This window comes from Chlorocebus sabaeus, chromosome 24, assembly GCF_047675955.1.
Source record: "Chlorocebus sabaeus isolate Y175 chromosome 24, mChlSab1.0.hap1, whole genome shotgun sequence".
Classification (NCBI taxonomy): Eukaryota; Metazoa; Chordata; class Mammalia; order Primates; family Cercopithecidae; genus Chlorocebus; species Chlorocebus sabaeus.
The window spans coordinates 26,603,325-26,616,327 of NC_132927.1; the positions used below are offsets into that span (position 1 = coordinate 26,603,325).

At 39.2% G+C, this 13,003-nt stretch overlaps 2 protein-coding genes across 5 annotated transcripts in view; both read right to left on the minus strand.

Annotated features, from left to right (window-relative positions):
* Positions 1 to 435: 435 nt before the first annotated feature.
* On the minus strand, positions 436 to 8,766 carry VCPKMT (valosin containing protein lysine methyltransferase). Of its 3 annotated transcripts, XM_007986633.3 has the most exons (6): positions 8,398 to 8,766; positions 8,180 to 8,290; positions 7,947 to 8,019; positions 6,411 to 6,530; positions 4,714 to 4,818; positions 436 to 1,513 (listed from the first exon to the last, which is right to left on the minus strand). In XM_007986633.3, the coding sequence occupies exons 1-6, from the start codon at positions 8,661 to 8,663 to the stop codon at positions 1,499 to 1,501; spliced, it is 690 nt and encodes a 229-aa protein (XP_007984824.3). In that variant the 5' UTR covers positions 8,664 to 8,766; the 3' UTR covers positions 436 to 1,498. The 3 variants fall into 3 exon arrangements, with proteins under 3 accessions (XP_007984824.3, XP_007984826.3, XP_072867068.1); XM_007986635.3 differs by lacking the exon at positions 6,411 to 6,530 and having other exon boundaries at positions 1,388 to 1,513; XM_073010967.1 differs by lacking the exon at positions 436 to 1,513 and having other exon boundaries at positions 4,746 to 4,864.
* A 487-nt stretch (positions 8,767 to 9,253) lies between these two features.
* Positions 9,254 to 13,003, minus strand: part of SOS2 (SOS Ras/Rho guanine nucleotide exchange factor 2) — a 114,004-nt gene continuing 110,254 nt past the window's right edge. Inside the window, exons 22-23 of one of the 2 annotated variants that reach the window (XM_007986629.3) lie at positions 12,403 to 12,512; positions 9,254 to 10,976 (exon numbers count right to left, since the gene is read on the minus strand). In XM_007986629.3, coding sequence (XP_007984820.1) covers positions 10,467 to 10,976; positions 12,403 to 12,512 — 620 coding nt within the window. In that variant the 3' untranslated portion in view covers positions 9,254 to 10,466. The remainder of the gene's footprint in view (positions 10,977 to 12,402; positions 12,513 to 13,003) is intronic. The other variant, XM_007986631.3, reaches the window with a different exon arrangement.

The window sequence follows — 13,003 nt, forward strand, 5'->3', positions numbered from 1 at the left end:
AGGGCATAAAAATTGGAGGGTGAAAAGATATTTAACTAACCTGGGTGGACTACTATAGTCAAGGTCAAACTTATTTTTACAAATTTCATGTTATAAAACAAGCTAAAAAGTGGTCATTTGTCCTAAGACATCATTAATAACAGCTAGCACTATCTGTACCTCACAAAGCACCATACATTTAGATTATACTGCCTTGCAAACTGCTTAATGAAATGCTAATGGCAGTATGAACAAAATATTTTGGGGGGGGAACCTCCAAAAATCAGCAATGGAGACTTTTAAGACTGAAATAAACCTGAAAAGAATGAACTGATTTCTTGACTTGTATCCTTAATGTCTCTAAATAGGACTGCTTTTGCTCTTTCTGGAAAGCAGTTAACTGCTTAGATGTTTACTTTCTTCAGAGGTATTTCTGAAATTCACAAAGTCACAAGGTCTCAAAAACAATGTTTATTTTAAGACGTAAAATGTACCATCTAGCACCAATGCCTGTAAATACCAAAATTCTATCCGGTTACTACTCTTTGGAACAAATATGATTCAAGTCCTTGACAGATTATTGTATATGAGCAAATGGCTTCATAACAAAAAACAGAGACACAGAACAAAAATTCATTTGGTATATACATACAGAACTACATTTGTAGTTATTCAAAAACCTTTCACTGTTTCATATAAACAAGTTAATACCAGTATTTTTAAGCCAGATTTTCCTGGAACATATACATAAAGAAAAGTACATGAGCCACGTAAGTCCATAAGCCTGAAACTGGTCTTTCTATTCTCACTCCATTATCAAATGAAAAATCTGTAAAGATATCTTTTGTTCCTCCAATCTTCTGATTTGTCTTCTTAGCAACTCATTACAATATAGTTTACTGATTAAATCACACAGATATATATGGTGGAGGAAAAGAAAACTTTGGCTAATATAAGTATACAAGACAGTATCTCAGTTCTTCTTAAAATTAAAAGAACATTTAAGTATTAACAATATTTTAAAAGAAATGAAGTGGAAAATACAAATGATAAATATTGTATAATTATGTACAAAATGAAAACCTGTTAAACTTTGGAGACAAACTAAAATTTACTAGTTTGAATTTAAAACATTATTATATAATAGTAGACAGTTCTCTTCAGAAATTTATCTCTAGTTTCCTATAAAAGGTCAAGTCAATCATACTGGTTCACTGTTTTTGGCAGATTTTAGCCTCGCCTCAAAACCAATTTTTATTTGAATAACTTATTCCCAACATTTCTTTTAAGTAGAACTTGATGCTGAACTAAGTAACCTAAGCTAGATTCAGGGCCATTGGCAGGCAGGCAGGTAAGCAGGCATTTTTCGTATTGCAGGCAGCCCATTGTGGTCATCATTTATACATCGGCTCTCTAAGGATGTGCCAGAAAAAAATCTGTGAACACAATCTTCCCATGCTGTATTCACATCTTTAGTTCACCCAGGTTGTTAGAGGCTTGGGTAAAATGATTAAAGGCTTCATGATGTAAATTTCTATAAGGAAAAAAAAGGAAACTTAAAAGATTGATTTACCACAAACTATTTACAGGGTATTTAATAATGCCTAATAGGCCTCACAATGCCAAGTATGCCTAACAGTGGTTACGTGCAATTCAAGTGAACAACCATGCATGTTTATAGATGGTTCCTCGCTGACACCTAACAGGCAAGTGAAGAAAGAACAGATGCACTGGACATCATCAAAATTAAAATACTTGTGCTTCAAAAGACACACCATAGGCCGGGTGTGATGGCTCACACCTGTAATCCCAGCACTTTGGGAGGCTGAGGCAGCAGAGCACTTGAGGCCAGGAGTTCGACACAAGCCTGGCCAACATAATGAAACCCAATCTCTACTAAAAACACAAAAAAATTAGCCGGGCATCATGGCACATGCCTGTAGTCCCAGCTACTTGAGAGGCTCACACAGGAGAATCACTTGAACCTGGGAGGCAGAGGTTGCACTGAGCCAAGATCATGCCACTGCACTCCAGACTGGGTGACAGTGCAAGACTCTCTCAAAAGAAAAATAAGAAAATAATAAAGAAAATAAAAGACACACTATCAAGAAAATGAAAAGACAACCCACAGAATGGGAGAAAATATTCACAAATCATGCATCTGTAAGTGTCTAGTATTCAGAATATATAAAGAACTCTCACAACTCAAAAGCAAAAAGACAAATAAATCAATCTGAAAATGGGCCAAGCATTTCTTCTAAATACAGAAAAGATACCCAACATCATTAGTCATTAGAGAAATGAAAACCACAGTTTAGGGACTATCTCATATCCACTGAGATGGGTATAATTAACAAATGTTGGTAAAAATGTGGAGAAAACTGGAACCCTCATACACTGCTGGTGAGAATGTATAATGGTATGGTAGATTTGGAATACAGTTTGCAAGTCTTCAAAAAGTTAAACAGAGGTCCCATATAACCTTGCAATTCCTCTAAAATATTCAAGAGGTCTGAAAATATGTTCACACAAAAATTCGTAGATGAATGTTCATAGCAGCATTATTCATCTCATCAACGGATGGATAAGGTGTGGTATAGCCATATAAAGGAATATTATTCAGCCACAAAAAGGAGTTGAGTGCTAATATGTGCTACAATGTAGATAAGGCTTGAGAATACCATGCTGAGTGAAAGAAGACAGGCACAAGAGACCACATAGTATGTGACTCGTTACATATGATGAGCAGAATAGGCAAATCCATAGAGAGATTAGTGGTTGCCAGCAGCTGGGGACAGGGGTAACAGGGAGTGACTGCTAATGGGTAAGAGGCTTCTCTGTGGGGTGACGAAATCGTTTAAAATTAGAAAGTGGTAATTTACACAACTATTTGAATATACTAAAAACCACCAAACTGTACACCTTAAAAGCATGAATTTTATGGTGAATTACATCAACTAAAAAATAGGTGGGTTTTTTTTGCCAAAAGAAAAAAAAAGCCTTTATATTCAGGAAACACAAAATCTTTATGTCTCCAAAAAAATTCTACTTTTAAAACTGCACAACAGCTTCAGTTAAAATGGATCTCTTAAAGCACCAAGTTTTAATTTTTTTGTATCTTTGGCACCGTGCCACATAAATGTTAATCTGAATAATCCCACTGCTGCCTTTTTACTTAGATTTAGTCCTAACACCTACTTTTGTTCCCTAAAACTAAGTTTTATTTGCTTTTGACTAGAATTCATATAATCAGAAAACTTTATCACAAACATAATCAAAGATGATAGAAAAAAGTGTGGGCTTATTGAATCTAGCATCCTTAATTCATAAAAGTAATCATCTCCCTGCCTTACACTAGTTACATATACCAAAGGTGCTGGGAATACAAAAATAGATGAAAGGGCCAGGTGCAGTGGCTCAGACCTGTAATCCCAACAATTTGGGAGGTCGAGGTGGGCAGATCACTCGAGTCCAGGAGTGCAAGACTAGCCTGGACAACATGGCGAAACCCCCACTCTACAGAAAAAAATACAAAAATTAGCTGGGCATGGTGGTGCACGCCTATGGTCCCAGGTACTCAGGAGGCTGAGGTGGGAGGATCATTTCTTGAGCCTGCGAGGCAGAGGTTGCAGCAAGCCGAGATTGCACCCCTGTACTCCAGCCTGGATGACAGAGTGAGACCCTGTTTCAAAAAAAAAAAAAAAATGGAAGAAGTACAATTCTTCCCTCTTTCTACAGGTTCAAACCCTAGGTATCACTGAGGCAACCTGCATAAAATGGGATTATTATACCAGGTAAAACATGCACCAAGAAGGGGGAAGATACATAAATTCTACTTAATTGAGTACATTTATCTTTTATTTATTTATTTATTTTTTTTTGAGACAGAGTCTCTCTCTGTCGCCCAGACTGGAGTGCAGTGGCGCGGACTCTGCTCACTGCAAGCTCCGCCTCCCGGGTTCGAGCCATTCTCCTGCCTCAGCCTCCCGAGTAGCTGGGACTACAGGCGCCCGCCACCACACCTGGCTAATTTTTTGTATTTTTTAGTAGAGACGGGGTTTCACCGTGTTAGCCAGGATGGTCTCGATCTCCTGACCTCATGATCCGCCCGTCTCGGCCTCCCAAAGTGCTGGGATTACAGGCTTGAGCCACCGCGCCCGGCCACATTTATCTTTTATGGACTCATCTGCCTTGCTATATTTCATTTTCTGTAAAAAATTTTTAATAAGTTCACAAAGAGCTAGCATTTTAAAATCTCACAGAGATAAAAGAAACTTATAAATAGCTAATCACTTGTTTGAGGTAATACCCAATTATAGAGCTATACAAATTACACCTATGGAAAAGCTGGAAAAGGCCTTTAAAAGAGAAGCCTGGCCACATATGGTGGCTGATGCCTGTAATCCCAGAACTTTGGGAGGCCGAAGTGGGCGGATCACTTGAGCCCAGGAGTTTGACACCAGTCTAGGCAACACAGTGAAACGTGTCTCTACTTAAAAAATACAAAAAAAGAAAAAAGAAAAAGGAAAAAAAAAAAAACCTGACTTTAGAGCAAAAACCCAAGGCAAGATAGATTAAATTATCTTAACACTATTAAGTTAGTGCCTGAGTCCAGTGAATCATTATAGCTGTTTCTCCACATCAAAATCAACGCCCATACCACACATATGCCCTAAAATAGAGTCCAGCTGATGAAACCTCCTTGGAGAATGAAGAACTGAGAATGTTATTTACCGACTTTTTCTTTCTGATGTATATAATATGAATATCTTCACTTCGATACTCTTCATCATGTTTTTCCAAAGGAATTTCTTCAAAGTCAAAGTCTAGCTGAAGGAGCTATAAATTTAAGAGACATACTTCAAATTCAGTAATATGAACTGACCTGTGGGTGACAGAAGTCAGAATCGTGGTTATCTTTTTTTTTTTTTTTTTTTTGAGACAGTCTCACTCTGTCACCCAGGCTGGCGTGCAGTGGTGCGATCTTGGCTCACTGCAACCTCCGCCTCCTTGGGTTCAAGCGATTCTCCTGCCTCAGCCTCCTGAGTAGCTGGGATTACAGGAGTGTAACACCACACCCAGCTAATTTTTGTATTTTTTGTAAAGAAAGGATTTCACCATATTGGCCAGGCTGGTCTCAAACTCCTGACTTCGTGATCCGCCCATCTCGGACTCCCAAAGCGCTGGGATTACAGGCATGAGCCACCGCGCCTGGCCAGTGGTTACCCTTTGAGGAGTATTGCCAGTGTGCAAACCTTCCCAGATCCTGAAAATGTCCTCTATCTTTATGTTGGTAATAGTCACTTGGGTGTATACACATGAAAAATTAAGCTCAGCACTTGACTGATAGGTATGCATTTTACATATGCTTTATCAGTAAAAGCTGTTTAACAGTACAAAATTTTCATTATGCATCATTTCAAAACATGAGCATTTTTCATATTCAAGAAAAACATGAAAACAAAAAAAACATTTTAGTATATGTTACCTGAGGCAGTCATATACCTGCTGTCTCATTAAACCAAAGTAGTCCTTTCAGCAGACAAAACTGCAGGCCTATATAGATGTACCCTCAAAAGTGTACTCACAATGTGACAGCAGATAGAAATCCACTCACAATGTGATAGATTTGTGTCCATAAAAAGGGTTTGGGTTATCACTAAGGGAAGAAGAGTGACAGACACATAAAACCCTATATACTATATTTGCAACTTCGTGTAAGTCTTTTCTAACTACTTCAGAACAAAAAGTTAAAGAAAAAAATAAGACCCTAAAAATAGACAGGTATCTAGGTTGGAGGTTTCATAAATATGTAGACAAAAACACAGAAGTAAAAACTTATCACTTGGCAACATGGGAAAACTCCATCTCTACAAAAAAACACAAAAAGTGAGTCGGGTGTGGTAATACATGCCTTTTGTCCCAGTTACTTGTGGGGGCTGAGGCAGAAGGATCACTTGAGCCTAGGAGGTTGAGGATGCAGTGAGCCCTGACTATGCCACTGCACTCCGGCATGGGCTATAGGGTGAAACCCCGTCTCAAAACAAAAACAAAAACAAACAAACACACACAACTTATCACCTGCACATTTCTATCACGCATTCTCCAAAGGTAATACATACATCATTAATATGTTCCCCAAAGGCAGCATCATGTGGAATAAACACTGAATACTGTTCTTAAAAAGGAGTGGCACCAGTATTATTTAACATTCTTCTGTAGCCATAGATCAACTAATTAGAAATGAAATAAAGGATCAGAAAAGATGAAAAAGGGGAGCTCTGCAGAATCATGGGCTGTGAAGATCCTTTTCTCAGCTTCACACAAACAATGTTTTCCCCACCCCAAATTACCATAAAATACTTGAAGAGTCACATACAGCCTCCCTGAAGGGAAATCACTACAAAGATAATACAGCACTTAATACTTACCTCAAAATATTTTTTCTCAATTTCTGGATTTTTTCCCATTGTTCGTTGTTCATAACAACATATAATACAAGTTTCAAATCCACTGATATCTTTTAGAGTTTTCAGCAATGGCTCCAAAGACTATTTAAAAAAGAATATACTTTTTGTTTATGATTTAAAAATTTTTTCTACTCTAAAAGTGGGCTGAGGTGGTAGAGGGATATTTATAGCTCCCCTGCAATTTATCCATCTTTGAATCAATCCAACAAAGTACATGTAATCAAATCTCTAGGCTAGGTGTGGTGGCTCACACCTCTAATATCAACACTTTGGAAGGCAGAGATGAAAGATTGCTTGAAACCAGGAGTTCAAGACCAGCCAGGAGAATACAGCGAGAGACACCCCACCTCCACACACACCTTACAAAAAGTTGAAAAATTAGCCAGCAACACACCTATAGTCCTAGCTATTGAGGAGGCTGAATGGGAGGACTGAGTCTCAGGGGCTCAAGGTTACAGTGAGCTATGCTCACTCCACCGCATTACAACATGTGTGACAGAGCAAGACCCCTACCTTAAAACAAACAAAAACCCCTCTGTAACTAACGATTGGGTAAGCTCCTCTTAACTAAACCATGTGCTGATTTCGGTTTCCAGAAAAAGGATTCAGACAACTGCATTTTGGAGTTCTCATGGAAAAACAAATGTAATCAACTTTACTCAAGAGTTTAATTTTATGTAATTTAATTTGAGATTTAAATAATCAACAATTTACCCTACAAAAGTTAAATCTGACCCTAACTTGGTTCAATGCTAATTATTTTTAAAATAACTAATGCCCACAACACTATACAAACTGATGCACCTTTTTTTTTTTTTTTTTTTTTTTTGGAGACGGAGTTTTGCTCTTGTTGCCCAGGCTGGAATGCAACGGCGCTATCTCAGCTCACTGCAACCTCCGCCTCCCGGGTTCAAGCGATTCTCCTGCCTCAGCCTCCCAAATAGCTGGGATTACACGCATGCACCACCACGCCAGGCTAATTTTGTATTTTTAGTAGAGACAAGTTTTGTCATGTAGGTCAGGCTGGTCTCGAACTTCCGACCTCAGGTGACCACCCGCCTTGGCCTCCCAAGTGCTGGGATTACGGGGGTGAACTACCGCGCCCGGCCCCAACTGATATTTAAAGCAAAGAACAATGAATTATTTACAACTTAATTCTCAATGTCATGGTTAACATGTTCCCTGGGAACAACCAAGGGAAAAAGAGACGATTTTGGCTTTTCATAACATCCAATTGACAAAATCCTTTAAAATTTTTACAGAAGCCGTGAGTAAAATGCATGTAACACTTTTCTCAACATGCTTCACCAGGCCGGTATGTTAATGATGAGCATATATACAAATGGTTCATGGTGACTTTTATCTTTTCTTTACTGCATCAACCATAAGGCAAATCCCGCATTCAAAGATGTTAAACTGTGAAGAAACGTGTCCTTCAGAATCCATGAAATATGGTTCATCTTCTAAATGAAGATATTTCACTCACTGAATACTTACCTCTTCATAGTATATGCAGTCGGCCATCAGTATATAGTCGGGTGGAGAAGGAAAGCCTTCTATTTCTTCCCCCCTTAAAAATGTCAAACAAATATTTCAATTGTTGTTTTAATAATTCAAAATACTCTTGTTTTATAAAGGACCGAAAAGTCCCCTTCCATCCTTTTAATGAAACGCAATTTAAAACAAACTACAAATCGATATCTTAAAACAAGCTGAAAGGCCATACAAACCATTTCAGTACCTTGGCTTGAACAGAACCAGTGACAAGATGCTTGTTCATATTAATATTCATCTTCAGCAAGTCTTGCAATTCCTCAAGATCGGTGACTACAACATCAGCCCTATAAAATAACGTCGACTGAGGTGTAAGCACAGGCGGGAAAACCTGTAATCTGGATTTCTCCAGCAAGAAGGTGCCCCCACATCCCGCCCGCCCGTCAGCTCTTACCCAAGGGTAGCGGCCATGAGCCCCACGGCCCCGGTACCCGAACCCAGCTCCAGCACCGACCGCCGGCTCAGCGCGTGGGCCCCGTCGCCAGAAAACTCGGGCGTTTCCAGGTATTTAGAAAGGACAATGGCAGCGTCCCAAACAACGCAACCCACGCCGCCGGAGCCATACTGCTGTAGTCGTAGCACCGTACCATCCCGTTTCTCCAAAACGCGAACAAAGCTCCGCAGTGGGTCCTCCAGCAAGGACTCCGGCATACCCGCCATCGCGGCCGGCAACAAAAAGCGGCGCGCGCAGACACGTCACATCAACGCGCACCGCCCCGCCCTGCGGCTCCGCCCCCTCCCCGCGGCTGAGTTGACGCCGCAGCGCGCGTGAGTTAACAAAGCCCGGAAGGCGGCGTTACCTGGGCGGGGCCGAATGTGGGGCTCCGCCTTTCCCGACGCGTTTGGCAGTCCCCGCTCTACTCTAAATCACACGTTTGGCTTAACGAAGAGGCCGTTTAAATCACTTTTCTTGACAAAACTACTATTATAATCTGCTCTTTAAAAAACAAAGCCAACCTCAGAGTTTACCTAGTTGGAGACTTGATTTACAGAGTAGTTACAAGGCTTAAATGCAAGCAGCTTCCAAGATCCTACAAAAGATGGCTATAATCTTACAATCTTCCCTTTCAAGTTCCTAGTATGCTCCTAGTTTTTTGTATGAATTCATAGAAGTGGTTGCTAGAAGCCTGCAGCTCACATTTAACACTGAAGAAAAGTGTGTGTGTGTGTGTGTGTGTGTGTGTGTGTCTCTACAGGGCTCAACAATCTCCCCCTTTGTTCCTTATAATGAAAACACATATTTTAAAAGTCTTTTAAAAATTAAGACTGGGGTGATTTATTAATCTTGTTAAGAACTCTGATACAAAGCACAGTAAAAGGCCACAGACCAGTAAATAAACAGTGTGGCTTTTGGCTACTTTACAACTGCTGCTACAGCACTATCAGCAAAACACTCTTTATCACTTTGAACAAAGGCATCCAAATGGCAAATAAAAGTTTTACTCACTTATCTGATTAAAACATTTAATAAAGCTTTAAGTATTTGCTGGTTTAAATATTACCAATCTAAAAAATATATTTTAAAAAAAATTTCAGTTAACACGAGATTTATAGAGAAAGTTACTAGGTGTTGAAGACAAGGCAGTTGGTTCCTATGCCATAGAATTTTTTTTGAATTTATGAATTAGTAAAGTAGCAGATTGTATTATAGGCCTCAAGTCACTTAAATTTATATAGGTTATTAGCAGTATCTTTAAATATACAATATAAACAAAACTGTACATACATGGCATATTAACTGTTTTCCATAATAGGCAATTCATTAGCTAAAGACATCATAGTCTGCAAAAACAAAAGGCACATCTGAATGAGATACATGCCCTTTTTACCTCCATCATTGGGTTATGTAGTCTTTGATTACATTTTGACAAAATAATAAACACTTACAGTGCCATTCTATTATTTTCATCCTACTTTTCATTTTTGTCTTCAGCAGCAAATACCGGCATTTAAGACATGGAATTAAAGAGTTTAAGAACAGTTGGTGTTATTCACAATTCTCCTAGATGTAAAAACTAGAAGTAAAAACTAGAAGATGGTCAAAGAGGTTTAAAAATCAGTAACACCATATACCCCTCCCATATTTGTGTAAATTCACTGCCTTAAAAAGGCATCTATTACTCAAATTTGAAAAATTTCACAAAAGCACTATCCCTTTTCAGTGCAATCATGTCACTTTAAACCATATTTTTGCAGAGTTTACAGTGCAAATATAAATTCTTTATACTGGCCTTTTGGCAGCACTGAGGATCCAAGACAAGGCAATGCTACTGATCACCTGAGGATAATGGTGAAGGACTTTTGTATTTTTATTTTTCCAATTCTTAAAAGCTTATTTGATCAGTAGCATTTTTGTAAGAGCATTATTTGTAAAAAGTACTAAAATACTATGTCTTTTTTTGAATAAATTAAAAAAAACTTTACAAATACCATTCCAGTGTCAATGACTACATATGGCTAAGGTCATTGGGGAGTTTCTGCATTTTCTAGCAAAGGCAGTCTGTACAATGGGGGGTGCGAAAGCTCCCGTTTGTAAGTCTTTGGTGGCAGTTTTGGCAGATGAGGGCTTGAATTCTGCCTTGGTGGAACAGGGGGAGCTGGAGGATGAGCAAGATTATTCTGACTAGAACTGAGCACATAGCATCGACGTGGCACCCTTGGAGAGGGTGTGCTAGGAGGAGTGCTTGGCGAATTTGGACACGTACTAATGTCTCTGAGCCAGTCTGAATCTCTGTGAAGATGCCCCAGTGGAGGTGGCTGAAGATTAAATGGACAGTTTATAAAGTGTTCTGGAGGCCGAAGGGGAACCGGTGGAGGGGTATCAGGAAGAGGATCTCTTGGTGGTGGTGGAGGTGGACTATGCAGAGGCCCATCAAATGCACCAGTAGGAACAGGAACTCTGGGTTTTACCTTGGGAGGAGGAGGCTGTCTCGGTGGAATAGCAGGAGGATCATCATCAGATTTCATATTTCCCTCAAAAAAAAAAAAAGTAATTAAATTATACATCTATTCTCCTGAAAAATTTTTAAAAATTTTAAGTCTGAAAAATTTTTATGTATCAAGTTAAATTCAGAGGCTCAAAATAAACTAATCTGGGTTAATTATCAGATTATGAGTGCTCCTAGTTTAATTCAGGGCTGAGTTTAATATTTTTATATGTGAGATGTTTTAATTTGTCTTAGAACATAACTCTTTATCTTGCTTTGTGTATACATTTCAGAAATTTATGTATTTTAATTATAATAATAGGTAAGTGACAATTTATTGCTTTATAGACATGAAAGGACATGATGTCAAGAGGATTTTAATGTCTAGCTTCTGCTTACTGGGCATCTACTGCTCCTTTCTCCAATGAAGCTTAGAGCAGTAGATCTCAAAGTGTGATCCAGGGACCAACAGCATCAGTAACAGTAGGGAACTTGTTAGAAAAGCAAATTCTTGGGCCCCATCCTAGACCTACTGAATCAGAAACTCTGGAGGTGGGGCTCCACAATCTGATTTTACCAAGCCTTTTAGGTAATTCTGATGCACCCTTAAAATTTTGAGAAGCATTAGTTGAAAGTTTGAAGAATGCTTGGAATACTACTAAAGGTTTTTTCCACCTGTACCAGAAAGAAAATGTACTTCCAGCCTCTTTTTCATTTTTAGTTTTTGAGATGGAGTCTTGTTCTGTCGCCTAGGCTGGAGTGCTATGGTGCAATCTTGGCTCACTGCAACCTACCTCCACCTCCCAGGTTCAAGTGATTCTCCTGCCTTAGCCTCCTGAGTAGCTGGGGTTACAGGTGCCCACCACCATGTCCGGCTAATTTTTGTATTTTTAGTAGAGACAGGGTTTCACCATATTGGCTAGGCTGGTCTTGAACTCCTGACTTCAGGTGATCTGCCTGCCTCAGTCTCCCAACCAGTGTTTTTTTTTTTTTTTTTTTTGAGACAGAGTTTTGCAATTGTTGCCCAGGCTGGAGTGCAGTGGCACAATCCTGGCTCACTGCAACCTCCACCTCCCAGGTTCAAGCGCTTCTCCTGCCTCAGCCTCCCTAGTAGCTGGAATCAGAGGCACCTGCCACCACACCCAGCTAATTTTTTGTATTTTTAGTAGAGATGGGGTTTCATCATGTTGACCAGGCTGGTCTTGAACTCCTGATCTCAGGTGATCTACCCGCCTCGTCCTCCCAAAGTGCTGGGATTACAGGCATGAGACACCGTGCCTGGCCCAGCCTCTTATTTAGAAAAGGTTTTTATAAGGATTAAACAACTAAAAGTATTTTTCAAATATAACAACCCAAATGTTGAAAAACCATAAATGGTAGCCAAAGTATAATTCACAGACTCTTTATAACACCGGGCATTATTTTGAAGATTCACAACTTTGAATAAGTTGGAGTAAAGTCCTGTTGATTACCTTGGAATTTGAAGCATCATGATCAAACTTTTTTCGAGGAGGAAGAGGAGGAGGAATCAGGGGCTCTTCACTTAGTTTATGTAAACTACCACATGAACTAAAGAAAGACTCTGGGGGAGAAAAAGACTAGTTTAACCACAATTCACAGTATAATTATAAGATAAACCTTTATCACAGCTTCTGGTCGATACTTCTACTATGGCATTTGTCAGACTATCGACTATTGGTTTATCTATCTTTCCCATTAAATTGTAAGCTTTCTGAGGGCAGTGTGTATTTATTTCTGTATCTCTAGCACCTACCACAGTGCCTGGGGCATGATGGGTACTTTAGCTAAATGAAGGTATACCATTTAATTATGATTAATGAGATTCTGCTCCCTGAAAAGTCTTTCACAAATCAAAACATGTCTAGATATACTGTAGTAACTTCCAAAGAAAGACCATCCTAATCAGAGACCATATATTTTTGAAGCAGCTACGATTGGGCCCATCACCACACAGGTAATAAAACCCTCCATATAGGAGCCCATAAGGTAGTGTTACATCACATAACTCTTTGTCTTTGCAAGTCTCTCATTGATAATGTACACGTTATATAA

Coding starts and splice junctions, on each gene's coding strand:
- VCPKMT (XM_007986633.3), bottom strand. CDS start 8,663: ATGGCGGGTATGCCGGAGTCCTTGCTGGAGGACCCACTGCGGAGCTTT. Junction 8,291..8,397: donor CTCATGGCCGCTACCCTTGG/GTAAGAGCTGAC, acceptor GTTATTTTATAG/GGCTGATGTTGTAGTCACCG. Junction 6,531..7,946: donor ACTGCATATACTATGAAGAG/GTAAGTATTCAG, acceptor TTTTTTAAATAG/TCTTTGGAGCCATTGCTGAA.